This window comes from Mastacembelus armatus, chromosome 14 (genome assembly GCF_900324485.2).
Source record: "Mastacembelus armatus chromosome 14, fMasArm1.2, whole genome shotgun sequence".
Lineage (NCBI taxonomy): Eukaryota > Metazoa > Chordata > Actinopteri > Synbranchiformes > Mastacembelidae > Mastacembelus > Mastacembelus armatus.
This window is the reverse complement of record NC_046646.1, coordinates 1,636,349-1,663,356: the sequence shown is the minus strand read 5'-3', so window position 1 is coordinate 1,663,356 and position 27,008 is coordinate 1,636,349. Positions and strand designations below refer to the sequence as shown.

General features: G+C 40.9%; 1 protein-coding gene across 1 annotated transcript; it reads right to left on the bottom strand.

Annotated features, from left to right (window-relative positions):
• fez1 (fasciculation and elongation protein zeta 1 (zygin I)) lies at positions 1-27,008 on the bottom strand. Its single transcript, XM_026328730.1, has 10 exons — positions 26,791-27,008; positions 23,930-24,282; positions 12,479-12,566; positions 11,681-11,767; positions 4,490-4,649; positions 3,501-3,814; positions 2,761-2,841; positions 960-1,035; positions 784-849; positions 1-492 (listed from the first exon to the last, which is right to left on the bottom strand). Exons 2-10 carry the CDS (start codon positions 24,256-24,258, stop codon positions 476-478), a joined length of 1,218 nt encoding a protein of 405 aa, XP_026184515.1. The 5' UTR covers positions 24,259-24,282; positions 26,791-27,008; the 3' UTR covers positions 1-475.

The following is a 27,008-nucleotide window of genomic DNA, read 5'->3' as shown; positions in this document are numbered from 1 at the left end:
ACAAGGTCAGTTTTTGAATAAAGGTGAAACTTGGTAACACCAAAACTCTGTTACAAGAATCAGTGAATAAAAAATAAGAAACAAGGAAGAGGAAATAAATGAACAGAAAGTGTAAAGAAATTAATAAAAGGATAGCAGACATTGTATCCATGTACCAAATGTTGGTGGTGTGATCAGTAACAGCATGTCATGCTCAGTTAGTGAAATCCTTTAATATGGGATTGGCCGTCCCACTTCAGATGACAGCAATTTTGGGGTCTGGCCTGAGCATGATGTGAGGGAAAGGAGAAGGTGAGCTCAGCAAAAGGCAGTAGTTATAGTTGAGGTGAATAGAGTAATGTCGATGGTGAGGATCCATGGTTGATAATGGTAAAAGCGGGGAGGTCATGCAGCTTGGGCCAGAAGTGAGGAGGGTCAGAAAGGCCCTCACCGAAAGGATTTGTCATCACACTGTGGCCCCTGGCCTGCCGGTGCTTTAGGTAGGACACAAGACTAGAGAACAGGAACAGTGGAGAATACTGTTAAGTCTCCATATGATAAATAACAAAGTCACTTCAGCAGAGTGAGTCTCACAGCAAGATGAGTCCATTCTCACTATAAATTAATCTATTAGACAATATTTTAATTAGAGCAGACAGTCTTCCCTGTTGTCATTGTGTTGACTTTCCTTGTACTGTGTAAGCTAGACAGGTCAAAAGATAAAGATGTTCAGAACGTCAGCCAGTTTGGTTTTCTGAACCAGTCACTTTGTAGGATAAATAAAACTTGTGGTTTTGTGTTTACCTTTCAAAATATAGTCTGTTAGAAGTGTAGGCACCTTCTCACTGTCCTCCTTCATAGCATAAAGAACTGCATGGAGGAAAATTCAACAATATAATACATATATGGATATATATGCACATTTTCTAGTCAGCAGTAATTATCATCCTTTAATATGAATGTTCAGACTGGACACTTACTTTTTGTGAGCATCTGCAGGTCCTCCACAGATGGAGGGCAACCTTTCTTCTCATACGGAATAATTGTGTTTAGATACTAAAACAGAGGAAAGGTTGCAAAGTTTAAGAAGCTGGTTAGTTAACATGTAATGAGGATTTTTCAGTATATTCAATATTCAAAAATATTTCAGAAGCAACTTACCACTGATGTTAACAGCACTAAATCAAAAGATTTAAAACAATAGTTCTGTATTTTGGGAACTCACATATTTTTTCTTGCCTTGAGTTTTCAAAGATCAAAAACGGCTAGCACTCTTAGATGCAGGTGCTGCTGATTCTTGTGCTGAGGATTTGACTATCCTGTGTTGTCATGTGTTTGTGAAACCATTTTATTTCTCCAGGTAATGAGTCTTGGAATTTCTCACTGCACTAAACTCTACATACTACACTGCTCTGCTTTTGACTGGGTGTTTAGTCCTTAGTGTGGACCATCCTTAGGTCAAGAGACATTTCTTTGAAAACAGCACATTTTGGTCAGAGAAGACTGAAGGCTTAAAAGAGGAGTTAAAGAAGCCATCTACACTCTATTTACACCGCTTCCCACCTTGAACCAGCAAACTCTAAAAACATGCATGATGGCTGGGTGGGGCACTGACAGACATATCACCTCCATCACCCTCAAGGTGTGAAGGTTAAAGTCCTGGGACCCCCTCACAACTAGAGATGTAGAGTAGTAGAGATCATTTTATCTTCAAGAACCTCAAACATCCAGTTACAAGCTTTAGCACTTTTGGAAACATTCTCATACCTGTCCTTTAAACATCCATGCAGTTAGCTTGGAGACCAAAACAAGAACTCCAGTGGGGATTAAACAAACAAGACATACTACATCAATAATCTTTTTTTGAGCTAAGCTACGTAGCCACTCAAATATATTACACAGACATAAGGTCTTCTCAGCAAATAAAAGCAAATAAGCATCTTTACTAAAGTTTATTAAATAGACTTACATTGCAAACAGTTGTGCCAGTGAGTAAGAAGTTAAAAGCACAATCTATGAAATGTAAACATGAATATAATTTCAAAAACACGTTTACACTTAACATTTTATTTTCATATACACAAACTACGAATTTATACATGTTTTCTGATGTTGTAAAAGGTTTGTTTCATCCCATGATACCTGCAGAAACTGGAATAAATCAAACCTTTATTTATTTATTATTTATTCTATTCTAGAAACTCAAAAAGTTAAAGACAAAACTTTTAATAATATATGAGCATCTGCCTGTAGTTTACATGAACAAAAACAGGAGAGGGTACCATAGCATATTGCTTTCACTATCACTAAGGATCACATTACATACACTAGGCCAGTGTTCTTGTGTATGACCTCCACTGTGTGTTGGACCAAGGCGATGGCATAAATACAGATACCTGCACTGGCCTGAAAGGGGCTGTGCTCTGACCACCTCAGCAGAGTTGGTGCAGGAAATATGCTGTGAAATACACTGTGAGTGATAACCTCACTATAATCAATTATTATTACACTAACTGCTTATGTACCTTCAGTAACTGATGTCTTACATGGCTGTATTTACTGATGTCTACATGTTGCATATACTGTATGTACAGTTACTATCTACTGTGAACACAGTACTTACACTGTCTAAGCTGTTAAATGAATTAATTTCTGGACCTGTGCTGGAAATAAGTTTGCCAAGATCTTGCTTTGAATAGGGCCTTTGCACTTGCACTCCTGCTTTACACGGGTCAAAATTTAGATCACATTCATCGAAAAAAAGAAATACTTTGGCATTACCTGTTTGTCATTCCCTGTGCTTCCAAATGTCTGTCTGATGCCTGTCTGCAGAATGTTGGACAATCCTTCCATGCTGAAACGCTTCAGGTCACACACACACACGCACAGACACACAGACACAGACACAGACACACACACACACACACACACACACACACACACACACAGAAAGATAGTCCGTTACTGTTAGACTGTCTGAAATCTGATAAAAAATTAGTTCTTTAATTCAATTAGTAATTTCATTGTTTATACTGCATCTGCATCTTTAAGTGTTGGGTACATTCATATTTTATCGGTAATGCAGCCTCAGGTACCAAGGAGTGACCAGATAAAAGCAGGGCTGCTGCATGGAGAGATATCCATTAGGTTGTTTCTCTGTTAGTGGACAGGAGTAGACTGGACTTGGCGGTTACTGTCTGAAGACAATGGGTCATCTCCATTTTAGGATCTTTCCTGGAAAATACTTCAGAGACTAATGGACCTGAATCCATTATACTAACAGTCAGCAAGAAGGAAGAGTGAGAGCTTAGTGGTTTCACATTCTCCAATTTACAGTGGAACCATTAACACATCAAAAGCAAACTTAATGGAGATGGAGATACACATATAACATTATGAACTTTCCTGTAGTGACACTGCTGACAGCACAAGTTTCTGAAAGTTATGGCACACACTAGCACATTCATTATGTCAACAACTAAAAGGTGTGTCAAGCATAAAAGGCCGCCTCTCCCCCTCACCTTGACAGGCATGCTCCCTGTCTTCTCCATGCGTCCTGTCGATCCTGTATTCCCTCCGTTCACAGAAAGCGTCCCTGCCCCTTGCAGGCTCAGGGCTTTGTCCCTGCGTCGGCGTTTGCTGCTGTCTCGGTGCTCCTTCTGTCTATTCTGCACCTCCATCAGGGCTGTGATGAATGTGTTCTTCACCTCCTTTTCAAATTCCAGCTCGTCACGCCGAGCCAGCTGTTTGACAAGTTCCTTTGAGTACTCATGGATGGCAGCCTTCAACCGGTCTTTTAGCTCAATCAACGCTGAGATGTGCATCAGGCTCAGGCCTGCACAACAGATGAAGGGGAGTGCAGGGGAGTGTTTATGTGTATATATTTCTTACCTATAGGTTCAGACAGAATGCTAAAAAGTAGTTTAGCAAGGAAGCAAAGCATGAAACAGGTATTGGTTTCTTGGGTAGCTGTAGCTCTTATTCTTAACTTTGCAGACTTAAGGCTCGTGGTCTAATGCAGGCAGGCATGAACAGCTCTCGCAACAACTATATATAGCACGCACACCCTCTGCAGGTGTGGCGGTTTACTGGCCACACACAGGGCAGATAGGCCGCTCCTGTAACAATAGTTTGATAAATAGTTTTGTTTGGTTGCATAAGACAGATATTTATTGCAGTTTGTGTCTGTCCTTACCCTCAGTGTGTATGCATTCATCATAACTGGCCTTCAGGTTAGGGTGTCAGTAAATAATCACAGTATGATAAATATTTTAAAAGTCTATTTAAGGAGGGTCTCACTATTGCTTTATTATTGGGAGGAAATATTTTTGTAACATAAAGCAGGTGACATTAGAAAGACTGATCACCCTGACAAACTTTTACATAAGGAAGTCTACAAGGAAAAATTGTACACATGCCAGATCAGTTGAGAACAATTGAACAGGTGAGCAATTTACTATTAACAGCAGATTAATAAAGAAACAGTATCATGCATTATTTCCAGGTTTACCTTCATAGGAGGAGTTGTTGTTGGAGGCCTGTGAAAGCTTCCGGATCTCCTCCAGCAGGGAGGGACTAGTCCTGGATGAGCAGCTCTCCTCTTCATCCTCCTCCTCAGTTTCACCGGGATCTGGAGAGTTCTCCATCATCTCGACTATCTCCTCAATGACCTTACAGAGATGGTTAGACACCTGTCTGAACTCCTCTAAAACATGATGGTACAATGGTCCACATATGACATCAATAGTTTTATCAGACATGATAAAGACAAGTTCTTGAGAATAAGCATCAAAATATGGTATTGCGCCATGTCCTCTACAATACACAGAAATGGTTTCTGAGCTGATGGCCTATCTGCAGGACAGCATCTGTCATGAGTCCCTCTGGGGACTTCCTGCCAGAGGTCTCTTATTTTGTGTGGCCTTCCTGTTTCCCCTGTTTTGGTCTCTGGCAGTTTTATGTTGGTAATTTGTGTTCATGAGTTTCACCTGTCCCCGTTATGTTCACCTGTGTTCTATCACCTTTTGTGTTCTCCCTATTACCTCCCTTGTTCCTTTGTTTAGTTGCAGAAGCATTTGTTAATGTTAGTCCGCGCGTTGTGTGATGCCCGTTTGTAACAGGGAAAGGATTTAGCCTTGTGCCCGTTTACGCCGAGTGGCGTTTCTGTTGTTTTTGCCTGCCTGCCCGCCGAGTGGCGGAGATTTATGTTACCTTTGCCTGAACTCTGGAAATAAAGCCTTTGTTTTCCTGCACCTGGGTTGTCACCTCTCCTCCTTCACACCACATCACCCGCACCTTGTGACAGCATCATTTGTTGATGCCACCTAAATCTTCTAGAAATCACAGCTAGAAAAACAAATCATCTTTATTACTGTACTTCCACACCACAAGTTGATTCTCTAAGTTGTATTCTCTAAGTTGCTTCTATGACCATATCTGGTCATAGGGGAAACACATTTGATGGCTTCGGTCGTCATTGTTTCTTTTAACTCAGAAGAACTCAGTTCTGACTTGAATTTCCCCAAACATCGTAACACTATTATTGTCTCAGCTCTGTTTTAACTGAATAGCATTGCCAAAATTAGATTTTCATTGTGTGATGTACAAACTCTTATTCATGTGTTTCTCTGTAAATTACCAAAACTCCTAATATGCACTAGAAATAAATTATCTGCCTCCAACTCGTAATTTCTGTGATCTAAGCATTTTGAGTGTATTCCCCTATTCAGGACTCTGTACACTGGTCACTTACCCTGACCCATACCACTGACCTTCACCTACACCCTTTGCTCTCTAACAAAAATGGAAGAATCTGAATGAAAAGGGCAGATTTGTCAAATACTAAGGGGAATAATATAGGAACAATGCAATTAACTGGATGGAAAAGACATAATGTATGTAGTAGTAGAATATTAAAAGGACTCAAGCAAATTTTTGAGACAACAGCAGGTGTGGAGCCACCGAGCTCCGGGTCTGTTAGCGGTCCAAGGGCACATACTCCTAAGCAGAAGCCCACGGCTCATCACCTGCCTGTTCACGTTTCTAATAGATTTTCCCCGCTCAGCGACACACCCGCTGAGAAACCGACTCTGATAATTGGCGATTCCATAGTCAGGAACGTGAAAATAGAGACACCAGCGACCATAGTCAAATGTTTCCTGGGGCCAGAGCGGGCGACATCGAGTCAAATCTGAAGCTGCTGGCTAAGGCTAATCGTAAATATGGGAAAATTGTTATTCACATTGGCAGCAATGACACCCGATTACGCCAATTGGAGGTCACTAAAATTAATGTTGAGTCGGTGTGTAACTTTGCTAAATTAATGTCGGACTCCGTAGTTTTCTCTGGACCCCTCCCCAATCTGACCAGCGATGACATGTTTAGCCGCATGTCGTCGTTCCGTCGCTGGCTGTCTAGGTGGTGTCCAGCAAACGATGTGGGCTTCATAGACAATTGGGCCACTTTCTGGGGAAAACCCGGTCTGATAGCGAGAGACGGCATCCATCCCACTTTGAATGGTGCAGCTCTCATCTCTAGGAATTTGGCCGAGTTTATTAGCCGACCTAAAGCCTGACAATCCAGGGTGGGGACCGGGATGCAGAGACTCAGTCTAAAACGCCTCTCTGCAGTTTCCTTAGAGCCGCCGCCCCCTTCAAACCACATAGAGACTGTGTCTGCCCCTCGAACATATAAATCAAACAAATCAGAAGTTAACAGAAGAGGAGTTATTCATAAAAACTTAATAAAAATTAAGACCACTCCTCTTATTGAACAGAAAACAGAACAGTCAGATGTGGATTATTAAATATTAGGTCCCTTTCTTCTAAATCTCTGTTAGTAAATGATTTGATAACTGATCACCAAATTGACCTACTTTATCTTACTGAAACCTGGTTACAGCAGGATGAATATGTCAGTCTGAATGAATCAACCCCCCTCAGTCATAAAAATTATCATGTTCCTCGAAGCACAGGTCGAGGTGGAGGAGTAGCTGCAATCTTCCAGTCAAACTTATTATTAAACTTTCATCCTCAGAACAGTTATAACTCATTTGAGAGCCTCACTCTTAGTCTCTCACATCCAAACTGGAAAACACAAAAACCAGTTCTACTTGTCATTTTGTACCGTCCACCTGTTCCTTACTCAGAGTTTTTAACTGAATTCCCTGACTTCCTGTCTGATTTAGTGCTTAGATCAGATAAAGTTATTATAGTGGGAGATTTTAACATTCATGTAGATGTTGAAAATAACAGTCTCAGCACTGCATTTAATTCTATATTAGATTCAATTGGTTTCACTCAAAATGTTAATAAACCCACCCACTGTTTCAATCACACCCTTGATCTTGTTCTGACCTATGACATCAAAAATTGAACATCTAATAGTTTTTCCCCAAAATCCTATTTTGTCAGATTATTCTTTAATAACTTTTGAATTTAAGATGATGGATCTGTCATGAGGCAGCAGTACCAGCCGCCTGTCAGGGGGGCGCTGTGCCCTTTCCCGGTCTCATTTCTCCTCCTCGTGTGTTTTCATTCCCTCTCCTTCCGTGTCTGTCTGTCTGTCAATTGTTCACAGGTGCAGCAGGAGTAACCGCCCCATAAGGCTCCCGGCTTCTCTCAGCCAGTTGCCAGATCGTCTAGTCTACTTACCTGGTAGTGTCTAGTCCCTAGCTCTTCACAAACTTAAATCAACAGTGTAACGAACCAGTGTCTCTTCGCAGGTGGTGCATGCCTGGTCTTCTTCCGACCCCGCTCCTACTTCACCTGCGATTCCCGAGTTTGTATTGGTCCAGCACTTCTGGGAGACAACCCGAGTCACTCCACGGATTCCGCTCCGTCGACGGCCCATTTCCCTCGAAGCTTCAAGGACGGGTCCAACAGTAAGGCTGGCCCCAGACTCCTCCCTGCACCTTTTTGTTGACTGTTTATTAACAGTAAAAAGACTACCTGACTCTGATCTGCGTTTGGGCCTTTCAGTCCCCAACACATAACAGGATCATGCAGCGTTTGGAAGAAAATTCCACTACAGCAGATGTTTATCTGACTATGCTGTTAATAAATTTAAGAAAATGAATCTATTTTTATTTACATCTATGCCAAGTACGAACACAGTGGAGGGCAGCTGCCTCAATCCCACTCCCTACCAAATTGATCATATTGTTGACAGCGCTGTAACCTCACTGCGTGAAACGCTTGATACTGTAGCCCCTCTGAAAAAGAAGTTAGTGAATCAGAGAAGACTAGCCCCATGGTATAATTTACAGTGGGTACGGAAAGTATTCAGACCCTTTTAAATTTTTCACTCTTTGTGTCATTGCAGCCATTTGCCAAAATCAAAAAAGTTCATTTTATTTCTCATTAATGTACACTCAGCACCCCATCTTGACAGAAAAAAACAGAAATGTAGAAATTTTTGCAAATTTATTAAAAAAGAAAAACTGAAATATCACATGGTCATAAGTATTCAGACCCTGTGCTCAGTATTGAGTAGAAGCACCCTTTTGAGCTAGTACAGCCATGAGTCTTCTTGGGAATGATGCAACAAGTTTTTCACACCTGGATTTGGGGATCCTCTGCCATTCTTCCTTGCAGATCCTCTCCAGTTCTGTCAGGTTGGATGGTGAACGTTGGTGGACAGCCATTTTCAGGTCTCTCCAGAGATGCTCAATTGGGTTTAGGTCAGGGCTCTGGCTGGGCCAGTCAAGAACGGTCACAGGGTTGTTCCGAAGCCACTCCTTTGTTATTTTAGCTGTGTGCTTAGTGTCATTGTCCTGTTGAAAGGTGAACCTTCGGCCCAGTCTGAGGTCCTGAGCACTCTGGAAGAGGTTTTCTTCCAGGATATCTCTGTACTTGGCCGCATTCATCTTTCCTTCAATTGCAACCAGTCGTCCTGTCCCTGCAGCTGAAAAACACCCCCACAACATGATGCTCCCACCACCATGTTTCACTGTAGGGATTGTATTGGGCAGGTGATGAGCAGTGCCTGGTTTTCTCCACACATACCTCTTAGAATTAACGCCAAAAAGTTCAATCTTGGTCTCATCAGACCAGAGAATCTTATTTCTCATAGTCAGGGAGTCCTTCATGTGTTTTTTGGCAAAATCTATGCGGGCTTTCATGTGTCTTGCACTGAGGAGAGGCTTCCGTCGGGCCACTCTGCCATAAAGCCCCGACTGGTGGAGGGCTGCAGTGATAGTTGACTTTGTGGAACTTTCTCCCATCTCCCTACTGCATCTCTGGAGCTCAGCCACAGTGATCTTTGGGTTCTTCTTTACCTCTCTCACCAAGGCTCTTCTCCCACGATTGCTCAGTTTGGCTGGACGGCCCGGTCTAGGAAGAGTTCTGGTCGTCCCAAACTTTTTCCATTTGAGGATTATGGAGGCCACTGTGCTCTTAGGAACCTTGAGTGCTGCAGAAATTCTTTTGTAACCTTGGCCAGATCTGTGCCTTGCCACAATTCTGTCTCTGAGCTCCTTGGGCAGTTCCTTCGACCTCATGATTCTCATTTTCTCTGACATGCACTGTGAGCTGTAAGGTCTTATATAGACAGGTGTGTGCCTTTCCTAATCAAGTCCAATCAGTTTAATTAAACACAGCTGGACTCCAATGAAGGAGCAGAACCATCTCAAGGAGGATCAGAAGAAATGGACAGCATGTGAGTTAAATATGAGTGTCACTGCAAAGGGTCTGAATACTTATGACCATGTGATATTTCAGTTTTTCTTTTTTAATAAATTTGCAAAAATTTCTACATTTCAGTTTTTTTCTGTCAAGATGGGGTGCTGAGTGTACATTAATGAGAAATAAAATGAACTTTTTTGATTTTGGCAAATGGCTGCAATGACACAAAGAGTGAAAAATTTAAAGGGGTCTGAATACTTTCCGTACCCACTGTACATATTCATACCTTAAAGCAGGCATCACGAAGGCTGGAAAGGAAGTGGCATTCCACAAATTTAGAGGAAATATTTCTAGTCTGGAAAAACAGTTCTTTGTAAAGCCAGAACTGCATACTATTCATCATTAATAGAGGAAAATAAGAACAATCCCAGGTTTCTTTTCAGCACTGTAGCCAGGCTGACAAAAAGTCACAGCTCTGTTGAGCCCAGTGTTCCCTTAGCTCTCAGCAATGATGAATTTATGAGTTTCTTTACAAATAAAATCACAACTATTAGAGATAAAATTCATCAGATGCTTCCTATACCTGTCTCTTAGCCTCAGATAATGGACTTGTTTCGATACTTGTCCTCCTAGACCTTAGTGCAGCATTCGACACCATTGACCACAACATCTTATTACAGAGACTGGAGCATGTGATTGGTATCAGAGGAACAGCGTTAAAGTGGTTCCAATCCTATTTATCGGACAGATTCCAGTTCGTTCATGTCCATGATGAACCTTCCACACAAACAAAAGTTAGTTATGGAGTTCCACAAGGCTCTGTGCTAGGATCGATTCTGTTCACCCTGTACATGCTTCCTTTAGGCTATGTCATTAGGAAGCACTCTATTAACTACCACTGCTATGCAGATGACACTATCTATCTATTAAACCTGTTAACACAAACCAGTTAACCAGACTTCAAGCATGTCTAACTGACATAAAGGCCTGGATGACCAGTAACTTTCTACTTTTAAATTCAGAGAAAACAGAAGTTATTGTATTTGGGCCTGAAATCCTCAGAAATAACTTTTCTAAAAATTATAGCTACTTCAGAGTGTCTCCAGCACTACTGTGAAAAACCTTGGCGTTATTTTTGACCAGGACATGTCCTTTAACTCACACATGAAACAAATCTCTAGAACTGCATTCTTTCACCTGCGCAACATTGCCAAAATTAGGAACATCCTGTCTCAAAATGATGCAGAAAAACTAGTCCATGCATTTGTTACCTCAAGGCTAGATTACTGTACTGCAGCCAGAGACCTGACAGGCTCCTTCATACCTTAAAGACCTCATAGTACCATATTATCCCAATAGACCACTTCGCTCTCAGAGTGCAGGTCTACTTGTGGTTCCCAGAGTTTCCAAAAGCAGAATGGGAGGCAAAGCCTTTAGCTATCAAGCTCCTCTCCTGTGGAACCAGCTCCCAGCCTGGGTTCAGGAGGCAGACACCCTTTCAAGGCTAGACTTAAAACGTTCCTCTTTGACAAAGCGTATAGTTAGGGCTGGCTTCAGGCAACCCTGAACCATCCCTTAGTTATGCTGCTATAGGCTTACAATCGGTGCACTGAGCTCTCTCCCCCCCCCCCTTCCCTTCCCTTCCCCTCTCTTCCTCTCCTTCCACCTCACATGTATATTCCACCATTGAATGTCACTAACCTTGTGCTCTCTCTTTTCCCTAGTTTGTGCTCTCTCCCTCTCTCTCTGTGCTCTCTCTCTCTGTACCTTCTGCAGGTGTCCCTGGTCCTGGAGCTGTATATCGCTGATGTGCAGTTACTGGCCCCACCAACCTGCAGTGTCTATTTGTTGCCTTTGTTGCTGTTTTTCCTCTCCACTGTCGCCAAGTGCTTGCTCATAAGGGATTTGTTGAGTTTTAAGTTTTAGTTTTTGTAAAGTGCCTTGAGATGATTTGTATTGTGATTTGGTGCTATACAAATAAAATTGAATTAAAATTGAATTGAATTGATCTTTGATTTCATTTTCTCATCATCAGAAACAGGATACAGACAAACTACTCTTTGATCTTTAACACACACCTGCTCAGCTGTGATGAGAGGCTCTTCATTCAGGCATTTGGCATTGTCATTCTTCTCATTCATTTCCTCCTCCTCTTTTTCATGGATCTGCAGAATGTAAGAGATAACATAGGAACCAAACAATAACCAAGTACTGTATCTACTACAGCATGTCTGAATAAGAAGATTAGCCTAATAATAGTCAAAAAATGCCTCTCTGCATTGGTATAATAATCTAAATCCACAATCATTTTCAGAAGGAATTATTATTTATTTGCAATGCTTTTTTAAATAGTCACATACTGAACTTGACACTTTCATATGAAGAAATCAACGGGCAACACTGGTCAGTCACTCCAGACTGAAGTATCTCAGCTGCTGTACTGGATGATTGGATGCATAGTTTCCACATCAGGAATACTGCCTCTAGCTCCACCATGATATTTTCATTTGTTGTTTTGCACTGGTTGTTGTGTGACATGTATAAACAGCAATTGGATGATTATTATGCAGTATACTAGAGATATTGCAGTTCCTCTCACGATAAATTATTATTATGATTCTCTGAGGTTTCATCACTGTCATCAGGTCAAAATATTGATTTGCCCAGTACTTCTTATGACCAATTAGCTGCAAAGCTAATAATGACAATCTCATCACATCACTCTCTCAACTAAAAAAAACTGTAGCTAAAGGTTTTAGAAAGCCAATCGAATTCACCTTTCCAAAATTAAAAAGAATATATACCTACTATTGATATTTTTACAGACCTGATGACACATTTCCTAGATCTTAAGCACAGAGAATGATGAGATCTACCTCTTGATCAGAAAGATTGCCATTGAGACCTTCAGAATTGGGTGCATCCCAGGTGGAGATGTAGTTGTCAGTTAGAGCATCCCACACACTGTAAAATAACACAGAGGCACAAGTATGCACACATGTAAGCAAGACACTGTGAGGTAGCACAAATATTAAAAAGAAGCATCAAAACACCATTTGCCTCAGGTCTAATAGTTGCCCACTATTTGAAGCTGGATCCAATAATGATGTCTTTAGACAGTTACATAACAGCATTAGACTGGAAACCAGTGTGTCTTCAGCAGCCTGCAACTCAATTAACACTTCAATGTGACAAGTCAGTGATGGTGGTCAATGTGAAGAGTTGGAGGATACAGCGGAACAATGCACTGAATACTATACTGAATATCGAAGAATACTACTACTACTACTACTTACTTACTAACCACTACTAGGTATCTTTAGCAGAGATTTAGATAACATTTCTCACATCATTGTGCCAGTGGTCTCTGTCTGCAACCCTGAGCAAGTGTCTATCTTAGGAGGAATAACATAAAACTGGGAGAGAAGTCTCCTTTGTCTCTGAGTCGGTCTAAGCCAGTGGCTCTGCCCACATGCCACACAATGGACACTACTAAGCCTACAGTTTACCACATATGCCATGCCTGCATGCCATGGTTGCAAGCACCACCACAAAAACATGGTCAAGGTTTTAGTACATTTCACAGAAATGATAAAAACTATAGTCATTCACCAGAGGAAATATTAAATTTAACTTATGTGAATTGTTTTTCTCTTTTTTATACTGTATGTATAGTAATATGGGCCATGGGTCTAATTGCTGTCACACAACTAAAAAACATTTTTAAAAAATAGATGTTTATTAAGATCCTTCTAATATCTCTGTAAACCGAAAATAATATTTGCAATATGTGTATGGTTATTATACATAGAATCATGATACATAGGGTACTTACAATTGCTCCAAGCCATGAAAATGATACCAAAATCCTTTTTGAAAATTTTTGTTTCATCAAAAATTTTTAGCGCCTTTGGGAAAATAAGAAATAAAAGGTCAATTCATATTACAAATTTTTTGTAATTTATGAAAGTTTATGTAAAAACCATTTTTGCTCAGGTAGTCTGTGTATTTCCCGCTGTGTCATAGCTGCATGGTGAGGTCTAACCATCTTGAAGTAAATGCTAAATTAAAAAATCTCAGTCCAAGGCCATGGTTCTCAACCAGAAAAGGTGGCCTGCCATCTCCAGGTCAGGGGAGAGATCCTGCCTCAGTTGGAGGAATTTAAGTATCTTGGGATCTTGTTCACGAGTGAGGGAAGGACAGAGCGTTAGACTGACAGACAGATCGGTGCATTGGCAGCAGCAATGTGGTCAATGTACTGGTCTGTATTTACTAGTCAATCTACATTCCTACTCTCACCTATGGTCATGAGTTCTGGGTCATGACCCAAAGGACAAGATCTCAGATACAAGCAGCTGAAATGAGCTTCCTTCTCAGGGTGACCAGGCGGTCCCTTAGAGATAGGGTGAGGAGCTTGGAGTAGAGCCGCTGCTCCTCAACATTGAGAGGAGCCAGCTGAGGTGGCTCGGGCATCTGTACTGGATGCCTCCTGGCCGCCTCCCTGGGGAGGTGTTCCGGGCATGTCCCACTGGGAGGAGGCCACGGGAAGACCCAGGACACGCTGGAGGGACTATGTCACTCGGCTGCCCTGGGAACGCCTCTGTGTTGCCCTGGAGGAAGTCTCCAGGTAAAAGGAAGTCGGGGCATCCCTGCTTAGGCTACTACCCCCGTGACCCGGCCCCAGATAAGTGGAAGAAGATGAATGGATGTAAAATCTCAGACTCAGTGTGTAGCTTAAAATGACATCAATACCAAACACATATTTTCTGCAATGAGGCAAACTGGTACTGGGTATTAATTTAGTTTTTATGTGTACACAACTGTGCTGGCTAACCACGTGCTGACTAGCATGTTTAAGCTCAAAAGTTTCTCAAACGACCAAAACAGTCATCACAACCGAAACAGTCAAAATGACAACTGTTGTGACTCCTTTAACTCATTCATGCAAATAAAACGTTTTTGTATAAATTTTGTATCAGTTAAAATTCTCTAATGTGATGTAGCTTGAATACTTTATAATTTAAATATAATGCTAAACAACAGTCAAATTATGCTCCTCAGTTTTTTGCTTCTAGGACAGTGTGTTCATTCATGTATGTTTCAGTAGAGGTCAGATAGGAAGCTGCAAGGATACTGACAAACGTACTGTATCATTACCATCGCTTGGACCTTTAGGACAGCATGTTTGTGCAAGGGGTACAAACAGGAATAAAAACATAGTCTGCAAATATACAGTATTGTCACTTTCAGTGTTTGAGAATAACTATGATTCACTTTTTCATGGAAAGAGGGACAAAAGACCCTCATGTCAGAAGAGAAGATGAACTAGAGCTGAGAGACTGGGACCATACAAGCAATTCTCGTTGCAGACATGGTGAATGGTGATACATCATGATATGCATCATATTGTGGGGTTTGTATTGTCATTGATATTCTATCTTAAAGTTATTTGTAATACAGAGTAAGGGAGGACCTAGGAAAGTGAAGAATTCTTGAGAAAGAAAAGGGGAGGCAATATTAACGGAAGGAAAGAAGGAAAGGGAACGAGCACTGATGAATTGTCTGTCAGGCAGCAAAGATAGACCAGAAACGAGAAAAGCATTTTTGCACTGATATCAATGCATTGATAAAGTGTAGGCTAAAATTTATCTGTTCTGTTTTATTCCAAGGTAGCACGATGGTTTAGTGGTTAGCACTGTTGCCTCACAGCAAGAAGGTTCCTGGTTTGAAACCTGGCAGGGGCCTTTCTGTGTGGATTTAGAGGCTGAGACATGGCAACTGGACGTCTAGTTTTTAGGTTGAAATGTTTTTCTACTCATCCGAGTAGCTTCATCAGTCTAACAGAAAGCTGGTATGGAAATTCAGATTTATCCTTTAGGTTGGTTTTACTCCCCCCCTAGTCCCATAGGCTCATTAGGTGAACTATGTAAATCAGGTGAGAGTCGTTAGACCCACACTCCTGAGTTGGTTTCACTTCACACCTGGTCTGAATAGGCTCATTAGGTGAACTTCTTCTTTTCCTTTCGGCTACTCCCTTCAGGGGTCCCCACAGCAAATCATCTGCATCCATTTAACCCTGTCCTCTGTATCCTCCTCACCCACACCAACTATCCTCATGTCCTCCTTCACTACATACAGTGGGTACGGAAAGTATTCAGACCCCTTTAAATTTTTCACTCTTTATGTCATTGCAGCCATTTGCCAAAATCAAAAAAGTTCATTTTATTTCTCATTAATGTACACTCAGCACCCCATCTTGAAAGAAAAAAACAGAAATGTAGAAATTTTTGCAAATTTATTAAAAAAGAAAAACTGAAATATCACATGGTCATAAGTATTCAGACCCTTTGCAGTGACATTCATATTTAACTCACATGCTGTCCATTTCTTCTGATCCTCCTTTTGATGGTTCTGCTCCTTCATTGGAGTCCAGCTGTGTTTAATTAAACTGATTGGACTTGATTAGGAAAGGCACGCACCTGTCTATATAAGACCTTACAGCTCACAGTGCATGTCAGAGCAAATGAGAATCATGAGGTCGAAGGAACTGCCCAAGGAGCTCAGAGACAGAATTGTGGCAAGGCACAGATCTGGCCAAGGTTACAAAAGAATTTCTGCAGCACTCAAGGTTCCTAAGAGCACAGTGGCCTCCATAATCCTCAAATGGAAAAAGTTTGGGACGACCAGAACTCTTCCTAGACCTGGCCGTCCAGCCAAACTGAGCAATCGTGGGAGAAGAGCCTTGGTGAGAGAGGTAAAGAAGAACCCAAAGATCACTGTGGCTGAGCTCCAGAGATGCAGTAGGGAGATGAGAGAAAGTTCCACAAAGTCAACTATCACTGCAGCCCTCCACCAGTCGGGGCTTTATGGCAGAGTGGCCCGACGGAAGCTTCTCCTCAGTGCAAGACACATGAAAGCCTGCATAGAGTTTGCCAAAAAACACATGAAGGACTCCCAGACCATGAGAAATAAGATTCTCTGGTCTGATGAGACCAAGATTGAACTTTTTGGCGTTAATTCTAAGCGGTATGTGTGGAGAAAACCAGGCACTGCTCATCACCTCCCTACAATGAAACATGGTGGTGGGAGCATCATGTTGTGGGGGTGTTTTTCAGCTGCAGGGACAGGACGACTGGTTGCAATTGAAGGAAAGATGAATGTGGCCAAGTACAGAGATATCCTGGAAGAAAACCTCTTCCAGAGTGCTCAGGACCTCACACTGGGCCGAAGGTTCACCTTTCAACAGGACAATGACCCTAAGCACACAGCTAAAATAACAAAGGAGTGGCTTCGGAACAACTCTGTGACTGTTCTTGACTGGCCCAGCCAGAGCCCTGACCTAAACCCAATTGAGCATCTCTGGAGAGACCTGAAAATAGCTGTCCACCAACGTTCACCATCCAACCTGACAGAACTGGAGAGGATCTGCAAGGAAGAATGGCAGAGGATCCCCAAATTCAGGTGTGAAAAACTTGTTGCATCATTCCCAAGAAGACTCATGGCTGTACTAGCTCAAAAGGGTGCTTCTACTCAATACTGAGCACAGGGTCTGAATACTTATGACCATGTGATATTTCAGTTTTTCTTTTTTAATAAATTTGCAAAAATTTCTACATTTCTGTTTTTTTCTTTCAAGATGGGGTACTGAGTGTACATTAATGAGAAATAAAATGAACGTTTTTGATTTTGGCAAATGGCTGCAATGACACAAAGAGTAAAAAATTTAAAGGGGTCTGAATACTTTCCGTACCCACTGTAGGTTTATTAGGTGAAAAATAGCAGTAATTACAGATGAGGGTTGTTAGGATCTAATGGTAGACTCAATTGACCCGTCTGATTCACGAAGAATGTGTCCTCCCTAGGAGACATTGGATGTGTTCCTTAATTTCCTGGGAACAGATGAAAGGGCAGCCTGGTAGATTGAAGACAAGTTATGTCTGAGCCCTCCGTCCCTGTTAAGGGAGGGTTTTTCTACTTGGACATATATAGCTTCTCTGACTCCTCTCTCAAACCATCTATCTTCTCTGTCCAAAACATGTCTTCAAATGAGTGTCCTGTCTCTTTTAAATGGAGGTGCACAGCTGACTGTGGTCTGAGGAGCTGCTCCTCCTGTGCTAGACCATCCTCCTGTTAAGTGGTTGTTTGGTTTCTCCAATGCAGAGTTCTGAGCATTCTTCCTTACACTGGACAGCATATATTACAGTGCTATTCTTTTGTTTTGGTGTCCGGTCTTCAAGATGAAAATATTTTATAATAGCATAACAATGCAGAATTAGACCTAACTACACCCAATAAAAATGTGCAGCTTGGGTATTATGTAACTTGCAGAAATTTGGGAGAAAAGACATATTCTTTCAGGGTGTTATAAACAGTTTTTTCTCCAATTCAGCAGAATGGCCCATATCAGCGTCCATTTTTACTATATCCTCTAAACAGATGTCACGTGCCATCATCATTTGTACACTGAAAAATGTTCGAGATGGTCTAACGCATTCACTTTTTTGTTTAATTAGTCACCCTTGGAGCGGATCCGAGCCGATATTTGTATGTCTACATATGTCACAAAAAGATCGTCGGAAAATGTGTATACAGTCTAAAAAATTTAATAAATAAAACCTTAAAGTCTCACGATTCAAATGACATAAAGCAATTTTGGATTGAATAATCACAGCGACTACAGTTTCTTAATATTTAACAAAAGTAAAAATACAGTACAATACGCTGCTCCTTACCTTTCTGTCGCGTTAGTTCATATGTGTACTCAAATATGGAGTGTCGCTTATCGTTTTGTTCGTTAGAATCCATAGAACAAAGTGCACCCATGTTTTAGTCCAAAAGACTGTAATATTGTACAGTAAATCCATAAATCCATCGTCCTCCTCATAAAAAGTCGTAAACCGCTTCGTTTTACGGTTGTTTTGTCCGTTTATTCAACAAAGTTTGACATAGCAAGCTTCTGTGAATCACATGAGGCCTCAATCAAACCTGTTTGTTATGTTTCACAGCGTCACTAACGGTAAAACCAATAGAATTCACATCCTCAGAGAAAATCCCAGTCAGGAGGCATAGTCTAACTTCGATTGACAGGAGAATTAGCCAGTCAAATGGTTCATAAATGGTGACTGACGCATCTTGTAGCCAATGATGAGACCTTTGCAACAATATATGGCAAGTCGTGCCAGATGATGCAACAGTGGGCTTTAAATGGCCCCTCCTTACTGTAAATGTAGCCTTGACAACACTGAGCAAACAGCGCTCGACGCCAGAGGGGGAGGGGAGTCATATTTCACATTTTACAGCGCGCCGATAGAAAACTGGGACGCTTTTGCTTCAAACGACACGAAGGTCGTCAATATAACTCTTAAAATGTAAGAACAACAGCTAGTTTAATTTAGCTACGTGTTGTTCGGCCGTATGCAAAAAAGGGGGTGGGGGAGACAACAGGTTAAATGTCTTACTGCCACAGAAAGCAATATGAATAGCACCTGTGGTGAAATGCAGATAAATTAAGACGTTTGATCCCAAATTCAGATTGTGGCTGAGTTTAAGATGAATATTTTTAAGAGCTTAAACCTAACATACATTAGTTTAGCATGCATCAAAAGCTGAATACATAAAAAAATGACTATGTAATAATGGTGGTAATAAATAAGGCAGCAACGAACACAAAACAACTGTTCTAAACTTTGGGCATTATGTCTTTAAAGGCCCTGCACACCTGTGTGTTTTCACATATTCTGGCTAATTAGCTGGCGGGTGGAAACAGGCAGATACATTAAGCCTAGCTCTGTCCAAAGATAAACACATCCAACTGCAGTACAGCACCTGGAGGTTTGCTGTCACCTTACGGTTGTCTTGTCTGTACCATTAGTGGAAGATACCACACCCACCAAAGATCTGTCAAACATTTCCCAATGTTAACTGTCTTCATGCTAAGTTAAGGTAAGTGTTGGCTGCCTCAATATGTAGTTTGATACATAAAAGACAACCCACAAAAACAGTTGAACAAAACCTCTTCGCCTGCAACAGAGGGGCATGGCTTGGTTGGTTGGCAGGAACTGGAACTTCATGTTACAAAGCTGTCCTGCTGTGTTTGCAGCCACAAAAGAGAAATAATTCTGCCTATTATGGTTCTCCATAAGCTTGTCCAACTCACTCACTCACATCTGCATTTTTAATCAGGCAGTTGCAGGAATTAGGCCAAATGTGCAACAGACTGTTTTCAGCCATACAGCAGATACAGCAGTCTTCAGCGTATTCTGTGCATTTGTCAGTCTTTCTTGTTTTACATCCTCCATGTAGAAAAGATACTTTTCCTATGTGCCATGATATGGCATAAGGTTAGGATATGAACATCAGTAATGTATCTATTAATCGCTGCTTGTATCCAGTGTCTAAGTGGTACTGGGGTGGATAAATATTTAGTGAATGAAACCCAAAATCACACCACAGACTTTTGCTTGCAAAATGGGACTCCAGAGCAGGTTGTAATTGATGTGTTTGGCTGAAATATGGTCTGTACTAAGGTTCCCATGTGTGCCGCAACAAATCAGTGTCTAGGCCTTGCTTTTTATGTCTTGGTCATAACATACAGATTAGTGTACTGTCCAACTGTATGTTCCCACCACCCTGTATTGTCTGCTCAATAAAGAAAACATTCCTACCAGCAATGCAATATTGTTTAAAAAATGTAATGTGATTCATGTTATTATTTTTCAAAATCTTTCTTCTTACACCTACCATCAGGCTATTTTTAGCCCGATTCCTATCCAGACAGTGTGAGGATTCTTATGTTTCTGCCTCTGGGCCTTCTAGCAAAAGAAGAAAGATTTGGCAGTCAGCTAGTGGACAGGCAGAGACAGATGAACCAACAGAGCCAATGCCAACTGAGGCATACATCACTGCACATTGAATAATTCAGCATGCAGCCTGACTGTGGGAGATGGGAAGGGTGGGGTCACACTGGTGACTGACTGGTTGTTTAGGATATTGTGATCTGTGTGTGGAAATGTTTTGGTTTTCTGAGAGTGTCATGTGTTGTGCTAATTATTATGGTTTTTGAATAATGATGAACCCAAAACCTCTGTTTTAATACTACTGGATCTTAGTGCTGCATTTGACACAGTTAATCATGATGTGCTGCTTGATAGACTAGAAACGTGGGTGGGAGTTACTGACACTTAAATTGGTTAAAATCTTACTTACAAGATAGAGACTGTTTTGTCTCACTTGGTAATTACGAGTCTGAGCGAACAAAAATTAAATGTGGGGTTCCTCAAGGGTCTATTCTTGGACCTCTCTTATTCAATATCTACATGTTGCCCCTTGCTCAGATTATGGAATACTACAACATTGACTACCATATCTATGCAGATGACACCCAACTTTATATATCAATATCATCTCATGATTATAGTCCTCTAATTTCATTATGTGAGTGTATTAATCAAGTCAAAGAATGGATGTGCCAGAATTTTCTCCAGCTCAATACAGACAAGACAGAAGTGATTGTTTTTGGCCCCAAAAATGAAAGGTCAAAGGTCATTGCTCACCTTGATTCCATGTCATTGAAAGCTACAAATCAAGCCAGAAACCTTGGTGTAATCATTGACTCAGACCTAAATTTTAACAGCCACATAAAATCCATCACTAAATCTTCCTATTACGACCTGAAAAACATTGCTAGAATAAAAGGTTTTCTGTCTAAACAAGATGCAGAAAATCTTGTTCATGCATTTATCTTCAGTAGGTTAGATTATTGTAATGGCTTGTTTACAGGTCTTAGCAAAAAGTCAATCAGGCAGCTGCAGCTAATCCAGAATGCTGCTGCCAGAGTTCTTACAAACACCAGGAAACTGGACCATATCACACTAGTTCTCATATCACTACACTGGCTTCCCGTTAGTCAAAGGATAGATTTTAAAATCTTATTGCTAGTTCATAAAGCACTAAATGGTTGTGGACCAAAATATATTCAAGATGTATTAGTTCCCTATGAGGTTTCCAGACCCCTCAGGTCATCTGGGACAGGTCTACTGGGTGTTCCCAGAACCAGAACCAAACAAAGTGAAGTAGCATTCAGTTACTATGCTCCTCACTTGTGGAACAAACTTCCTGAACACCTGAGGTCTGCTCAAATTGTCAGCTCACTCAAATCAGGACTGAAAACACTGTTGTTTACTGCTGCCTTCAAATAATTGTTCATCCTTGTTTTCTTAATGTGCTTTTACATCTTATTTTAATTTATTTTATTTTAAATGTCTTTGTTTTTAAATGTTCTTTTCCATTCCATTTGCCTTGCCTTGCCTTGCCTTGCCTTGCCTTGTGCTGCGCTGCTGAGCCACTCTTTTAAACTTGGGTGTGTTATGAACAACCACGGCTGCATATTCAGTATGCTACTTTGTCTTTTATGTGTGCTGAGAGTCAGTGGTATTCCATTATGTTACTACAGCATGTGTGTGTTTCCTTTACTTACTTTTATTAATATAACTCTGACTGCCTAACAGGATGTATGAGAAGAGCCTAGATGCTACAACCTTTTAGCATTTCACCAGGTAACTCAATTATTCAAAGACAGACAGTAACCCAATGTGAATACGGTACTGCAGTTTAGTTTTCTGTGGTCTGTACGTCAACGCAAAATTATTTTAATTATTTCCATATATGAACAATGTCCTGTCCTGGAGCTGTATATCGCTGATGTGCAGTTACTGGCCCCACCAACCTGCAGTGTCTATTTGTTGTTTATTGTTGCTGTTAATCATGGACTCAGACTTGAATTTTAACAGCCACATTAAATCGATAACATCGTCAGCATTTTACCATCTCAAAAACATTGCCAGAATCCAAGAGATCATGTCTAAACCAGACTTGGAAAGACTCACTCATGCTTTTATCTCTAGCATTCTCTCTAGATTACTGTAACGGCCTGTTCACGGGGTTCTCAAAACGAGCTGTAAGGCAGCTACAGTATATTCAGAACGCTGCTGCTCGGGTCCTGACTAGAACCAGGAAGTACAACCACATTACTCCTGTTCTCAGATCTCTGCACTAGCTTCCTGTCTCTCAGAGAATAGACTTCAAAACAGCACTGCTTGTGTATAAGTCTCTTCATGGCTCAGCACCACATTACATCTCTGACATGCTGATGCCATATGAACCATCTCGAACTCTGAGAACATCAGGGACAGGCATTCTGCTCGTGCCCAGAGGACTAAACAGGGAGAAGCAGCATTTCAGTTTTATGCAGCTAAAACCTGGAATAGTCTTCCTGATGATGTTAGACAAGCCTCATCTCTGGCAATGTTTAAGTCCAAGCTAAAAACCTTTCTTTTTAGTGTGGCATATAACATATGACCTGACTAGACCTGACAGTGTTTTATCCAAACCGATCTATCTGCACTCAGTTTCCTCTAATATTAATTTTTAATTAATGTTAACTTTTTATTATTATTTTCTTTTTTTAAAAAAACTGTTTTGTCACTACTTTTGTCCAGTTGGGGGAGACAATTAGACTCACGGTCAGTACTCAGTTGATCAGTCAGTTCCTAACCTACAGTTGATTAGGTTAGGAACCTTCGATCTAAAGCCAGTTGGGTCAGGGACTCAGGGGTTAGGAACCTGGGCGCTTTAGTGTTATCCTTAGAATACGGATCTAAACAGCTGTAGACTTAAATAAGGGGTTTGGAACCTCCAGCTGTAGTCTACTCAATCCTAGATGTAAGAGTCCGGGACTCAGGATCGTCTCCGCAGATAGTCTATGTTGAGGTACTTTTAGTCCATCAGGGATGGGACAAACTGAAAGTAGGGGACGCACAAATATGGGTCAGCGTGGTCCGATAGTCGATATCATATGGTGACAAAGCGGTGGCATACCTTTTTATTTTTATTCTTGCTTATGTATTTTTAACCTGTCTTTTATTTCTGTAAAGCACTTTGAATTACTCTGTGTGTGAATTGTGCTATATAAATAAACTTGCCTTGCCTTGCCTTGCTTGTTCTTTTGTCTCTCCTCTATCCACTCACCCCAACCGGTCGAGGCAGATGGCCGCCCAAACTGAGCCTGGTTCTGCTGGAGGTTTTTTCTTCCATTACAGGGAGTTTTTCCTCTCCACTGTCACCAAGTGCTTGCTCATAAGGGATTTGTTGGGTTTTTAGTTTTAGTTTTTGTAAAGTGCCTTGAGATGATTTGTATTGTGATTCGGCGCTACACAAATAAAATTGAATTGAACTGAATTGAATATATCCAAGAAAGTCAGATAGTGTGTAAAACTGCTACAATATTGGCAAATGAGAAATATAAAACAGGATTAACAGCAGCCACTCACTCTTCATCTTGCAAACGCTCCTCATCCTCCTGGTTGTGCGACAGGTTGCGTATAGGTGCCAGGCCCTCTGTCTTGGTATTGTAATTGTGGAAACAGACATTGAGCTTCTCATCGAACTCATTGACCAGGTCTTCCATTGACTTGAAGCTCATCATCTCAGAGAAGTTCTCCAGCTCAGAGAAGTCCTCACGGGTGATGGAGGCCAGAGGGATGGTATTGGTGGTTGTGGAGTAAGCTGAGTGATTCAGTGCTGCCTGGTCCAGCTCATCCACCCTACAGGGTCGGAGATCTTCAAATTCCTCATCCAAACACACAAGAGGGGCTTCCATTGTGTCCCCTGTTATCTTAATGTCCTGCACAAAACAGAGTTGGGGTAATGTTTAATGCATTAAGTTAGTTAAATCATCACAACTTATAAAACAAATGTTTCATCAGCCTTCCATGAATTCAACAAGACCACTACTCAAACTAAGCAGAGTAGTTTCGTGATTATTACCTGTCCCTGTCCGTTAGATTAACCGGTACTCCAGAAGGAATTGCCTGGCGTCTTCTAAGTCACACCTACCTCACCTCATGGAATGGCACCGTGTTGTCTAGACAAAGCGGAGATAAAGGTAGACGTGCCAGAAGGAGACCAGCTCCCAAAGGGAACCCAACCAGTTGGTGTTACTGGTAAACAGCAGTTAATTAAGTACCTCTGCTGGGCTTTAACTAATGAGGTTTCCCAGATTCTGAGGCAGAGAATTACAGGAAGATTTCTCAAACTACATCATATTGTACAGTACTGGCAAAAGGTTTTTGATGCTATAGGTATAGAAATCATTAACTTTAACTTCATTAAATGATGTCATAAATTGTGTGAGTTAATTATAATGCAGCTCCGAGAATGCTCTTTTCATTTAAGTTGTTCATGTTAATGTGACCAGTTTAAAGAATGAATATAGCTCCAAAGATACATTTATCAAAGCCTGTGGTAGGCAGGTGGGCTTCCCCCTAATCGTCAAACTTGGTGCTTGTAAGATGGAGTATATTCATAAAATTAAGACTAAATATATATTTTTTCTATGTGTTTATGATCTCCCATGGCAAATTGCATAAAATAAAATTTTACATGACCCTATTTGTATTCAGCTACGTTACTCTTAAATTATGATTATTTAATATGATTCATGTTTGTATGTTTAAAGTGAGGTGTCTGACAGTGATGACAAAAGGACTTCACAAATCACTGTAGGTTACCTCAAAGTATAGTCTTCTGAATAAAGAGCATGTAGTTTAATAATTAGAATGAAAGGTTTTGAGCAGTTCTACCTACTAGAAATCATGTTTGTCATTAGAGCTTAAAACAAAGGAGACATATTAAGAGAATGCAAATCAATGTAAAAAACAAAGCTGGTGATTTTCTTTGTCTCTTAGGATAGTAAACACATAAACTTGAGTTTACATAGTTTATAGATAACCTCATCCACTTGAAACATTTCTCTGGTGATTATCAGCTAATGAAAAGTGAAATCTAATTCATAGTCTTGCAAAACATGAACAATCATTCATGCTTGTGGTGGATTTAATGCTGCTGTCAGACTTTTAAGAGAAGTTGTGCCTCAGTCAGGCTGTCTGATGCTGTGTAATTACAACCTAAATTTCATCTGTTGTGCTTTGGTGGATCGTGGCCTGGCTTAAGTGTGTGAGAACAGAGGAGTCCATTTGAAAACTAGCTTATGCAAGCCTCTTCCTCCTTATCACACCACTCAGCAAAGTGCAGGTCAGTGTGCAGCTGGGTATTGTTTTTCACAATCCCATCCTCACTCTCCATAGTTCCCTTTACTTTCGATGTGTCTCTGTGATGTGTTTTTCTTTATGTTTTTAGCTGCAAACACTATTGACTTCACATTAACAGTATTTCTCTGCAATCTATAGTTGAGAAATGACTCCATGTTGAATACCTCTTGAATTACCGCATTGCCTTTGTGTCACAGTGACTACCAACATGTGTCTGTCAATAGATCCAATTGAGGCCATTTGGTCGAGTCAAATAAGGAACATGAACATGGAAATTAGTAGCTGAGTCTAACCTTGCCACAGGGACTTATTCCAGGAGGCACTTATGCACGACTGTTTGAAAATTTGTCAAGGCATCTTCTCTTCCAGCCTTTTTTGTATGTGACCTTCACACAGAGTGGTGGTGGTCTCAGGTGCCTCTCCATGCTCCAAAAAGCTGCAGGTTTGAAAATGAGCCATTCTCCTGAGCTCATCAAGTAATGTACAGCGGCCAAAATCTGTCAGCCCATTTTACTGTGAGGAGTATGACCACAATTTCTATTGCAACAATTCCATTAACACACATTTTTCTATTTTTAACGACATAATCAAGCTTGTCACACATACACAATGTCAAATTTTTGCACAGTGGTTAATTTAATATTGTAGATAGGAATGATGTCAACATATGTCAATATGCTTCTAAAATCAATACGTGGGATCCTGTTATGTGTCTGGAATATAACATTAAAATGGTCTTATTATCATGTAGCAGGTATTTAATCATATTTATATTGAAAGAAAAACAGTCTGACCATTTAGAAAATGTTACACATAAATATATGAGAAAAGGATTCCACTCTGATAATTATTGAGGTAGCCATGGCAGAAATGGAAATCAAGAAATGTCATCAAGCTCATCAGAGGAAGAAAAAAGAGCAGAGTGGGGGGAGGAGGAGAGCAGCAAAAAGATGGATAGAAGAGATGGAGGAAACCATGGTTACAAAGATGTAGGGAATATGATGCACTGTGAGGTCAGGACAGACCACTGGAATAAAAAAGAGTGAAAGCAGAATGAAATGTACAGTAAAAAGGCACATTACCTGCACAAGATGAGCTGCTATTTGTTAGCTTGATGTGTAAGCAGGATCTTCTTAGACAAAGAGAGTCTATGTCTAAGCTTTTCTTTGTAGCAAAACCCACTGATGAGCAGCAGCTGTTACGTTCATTTCAGGGTAAAAGAGAAAAAAGATGGGGAGGTAAAGATGGAAGCGTGGTCCAAGCTTTGGTCTGTATCCCTTCCCTCACCCGTTAACCCACA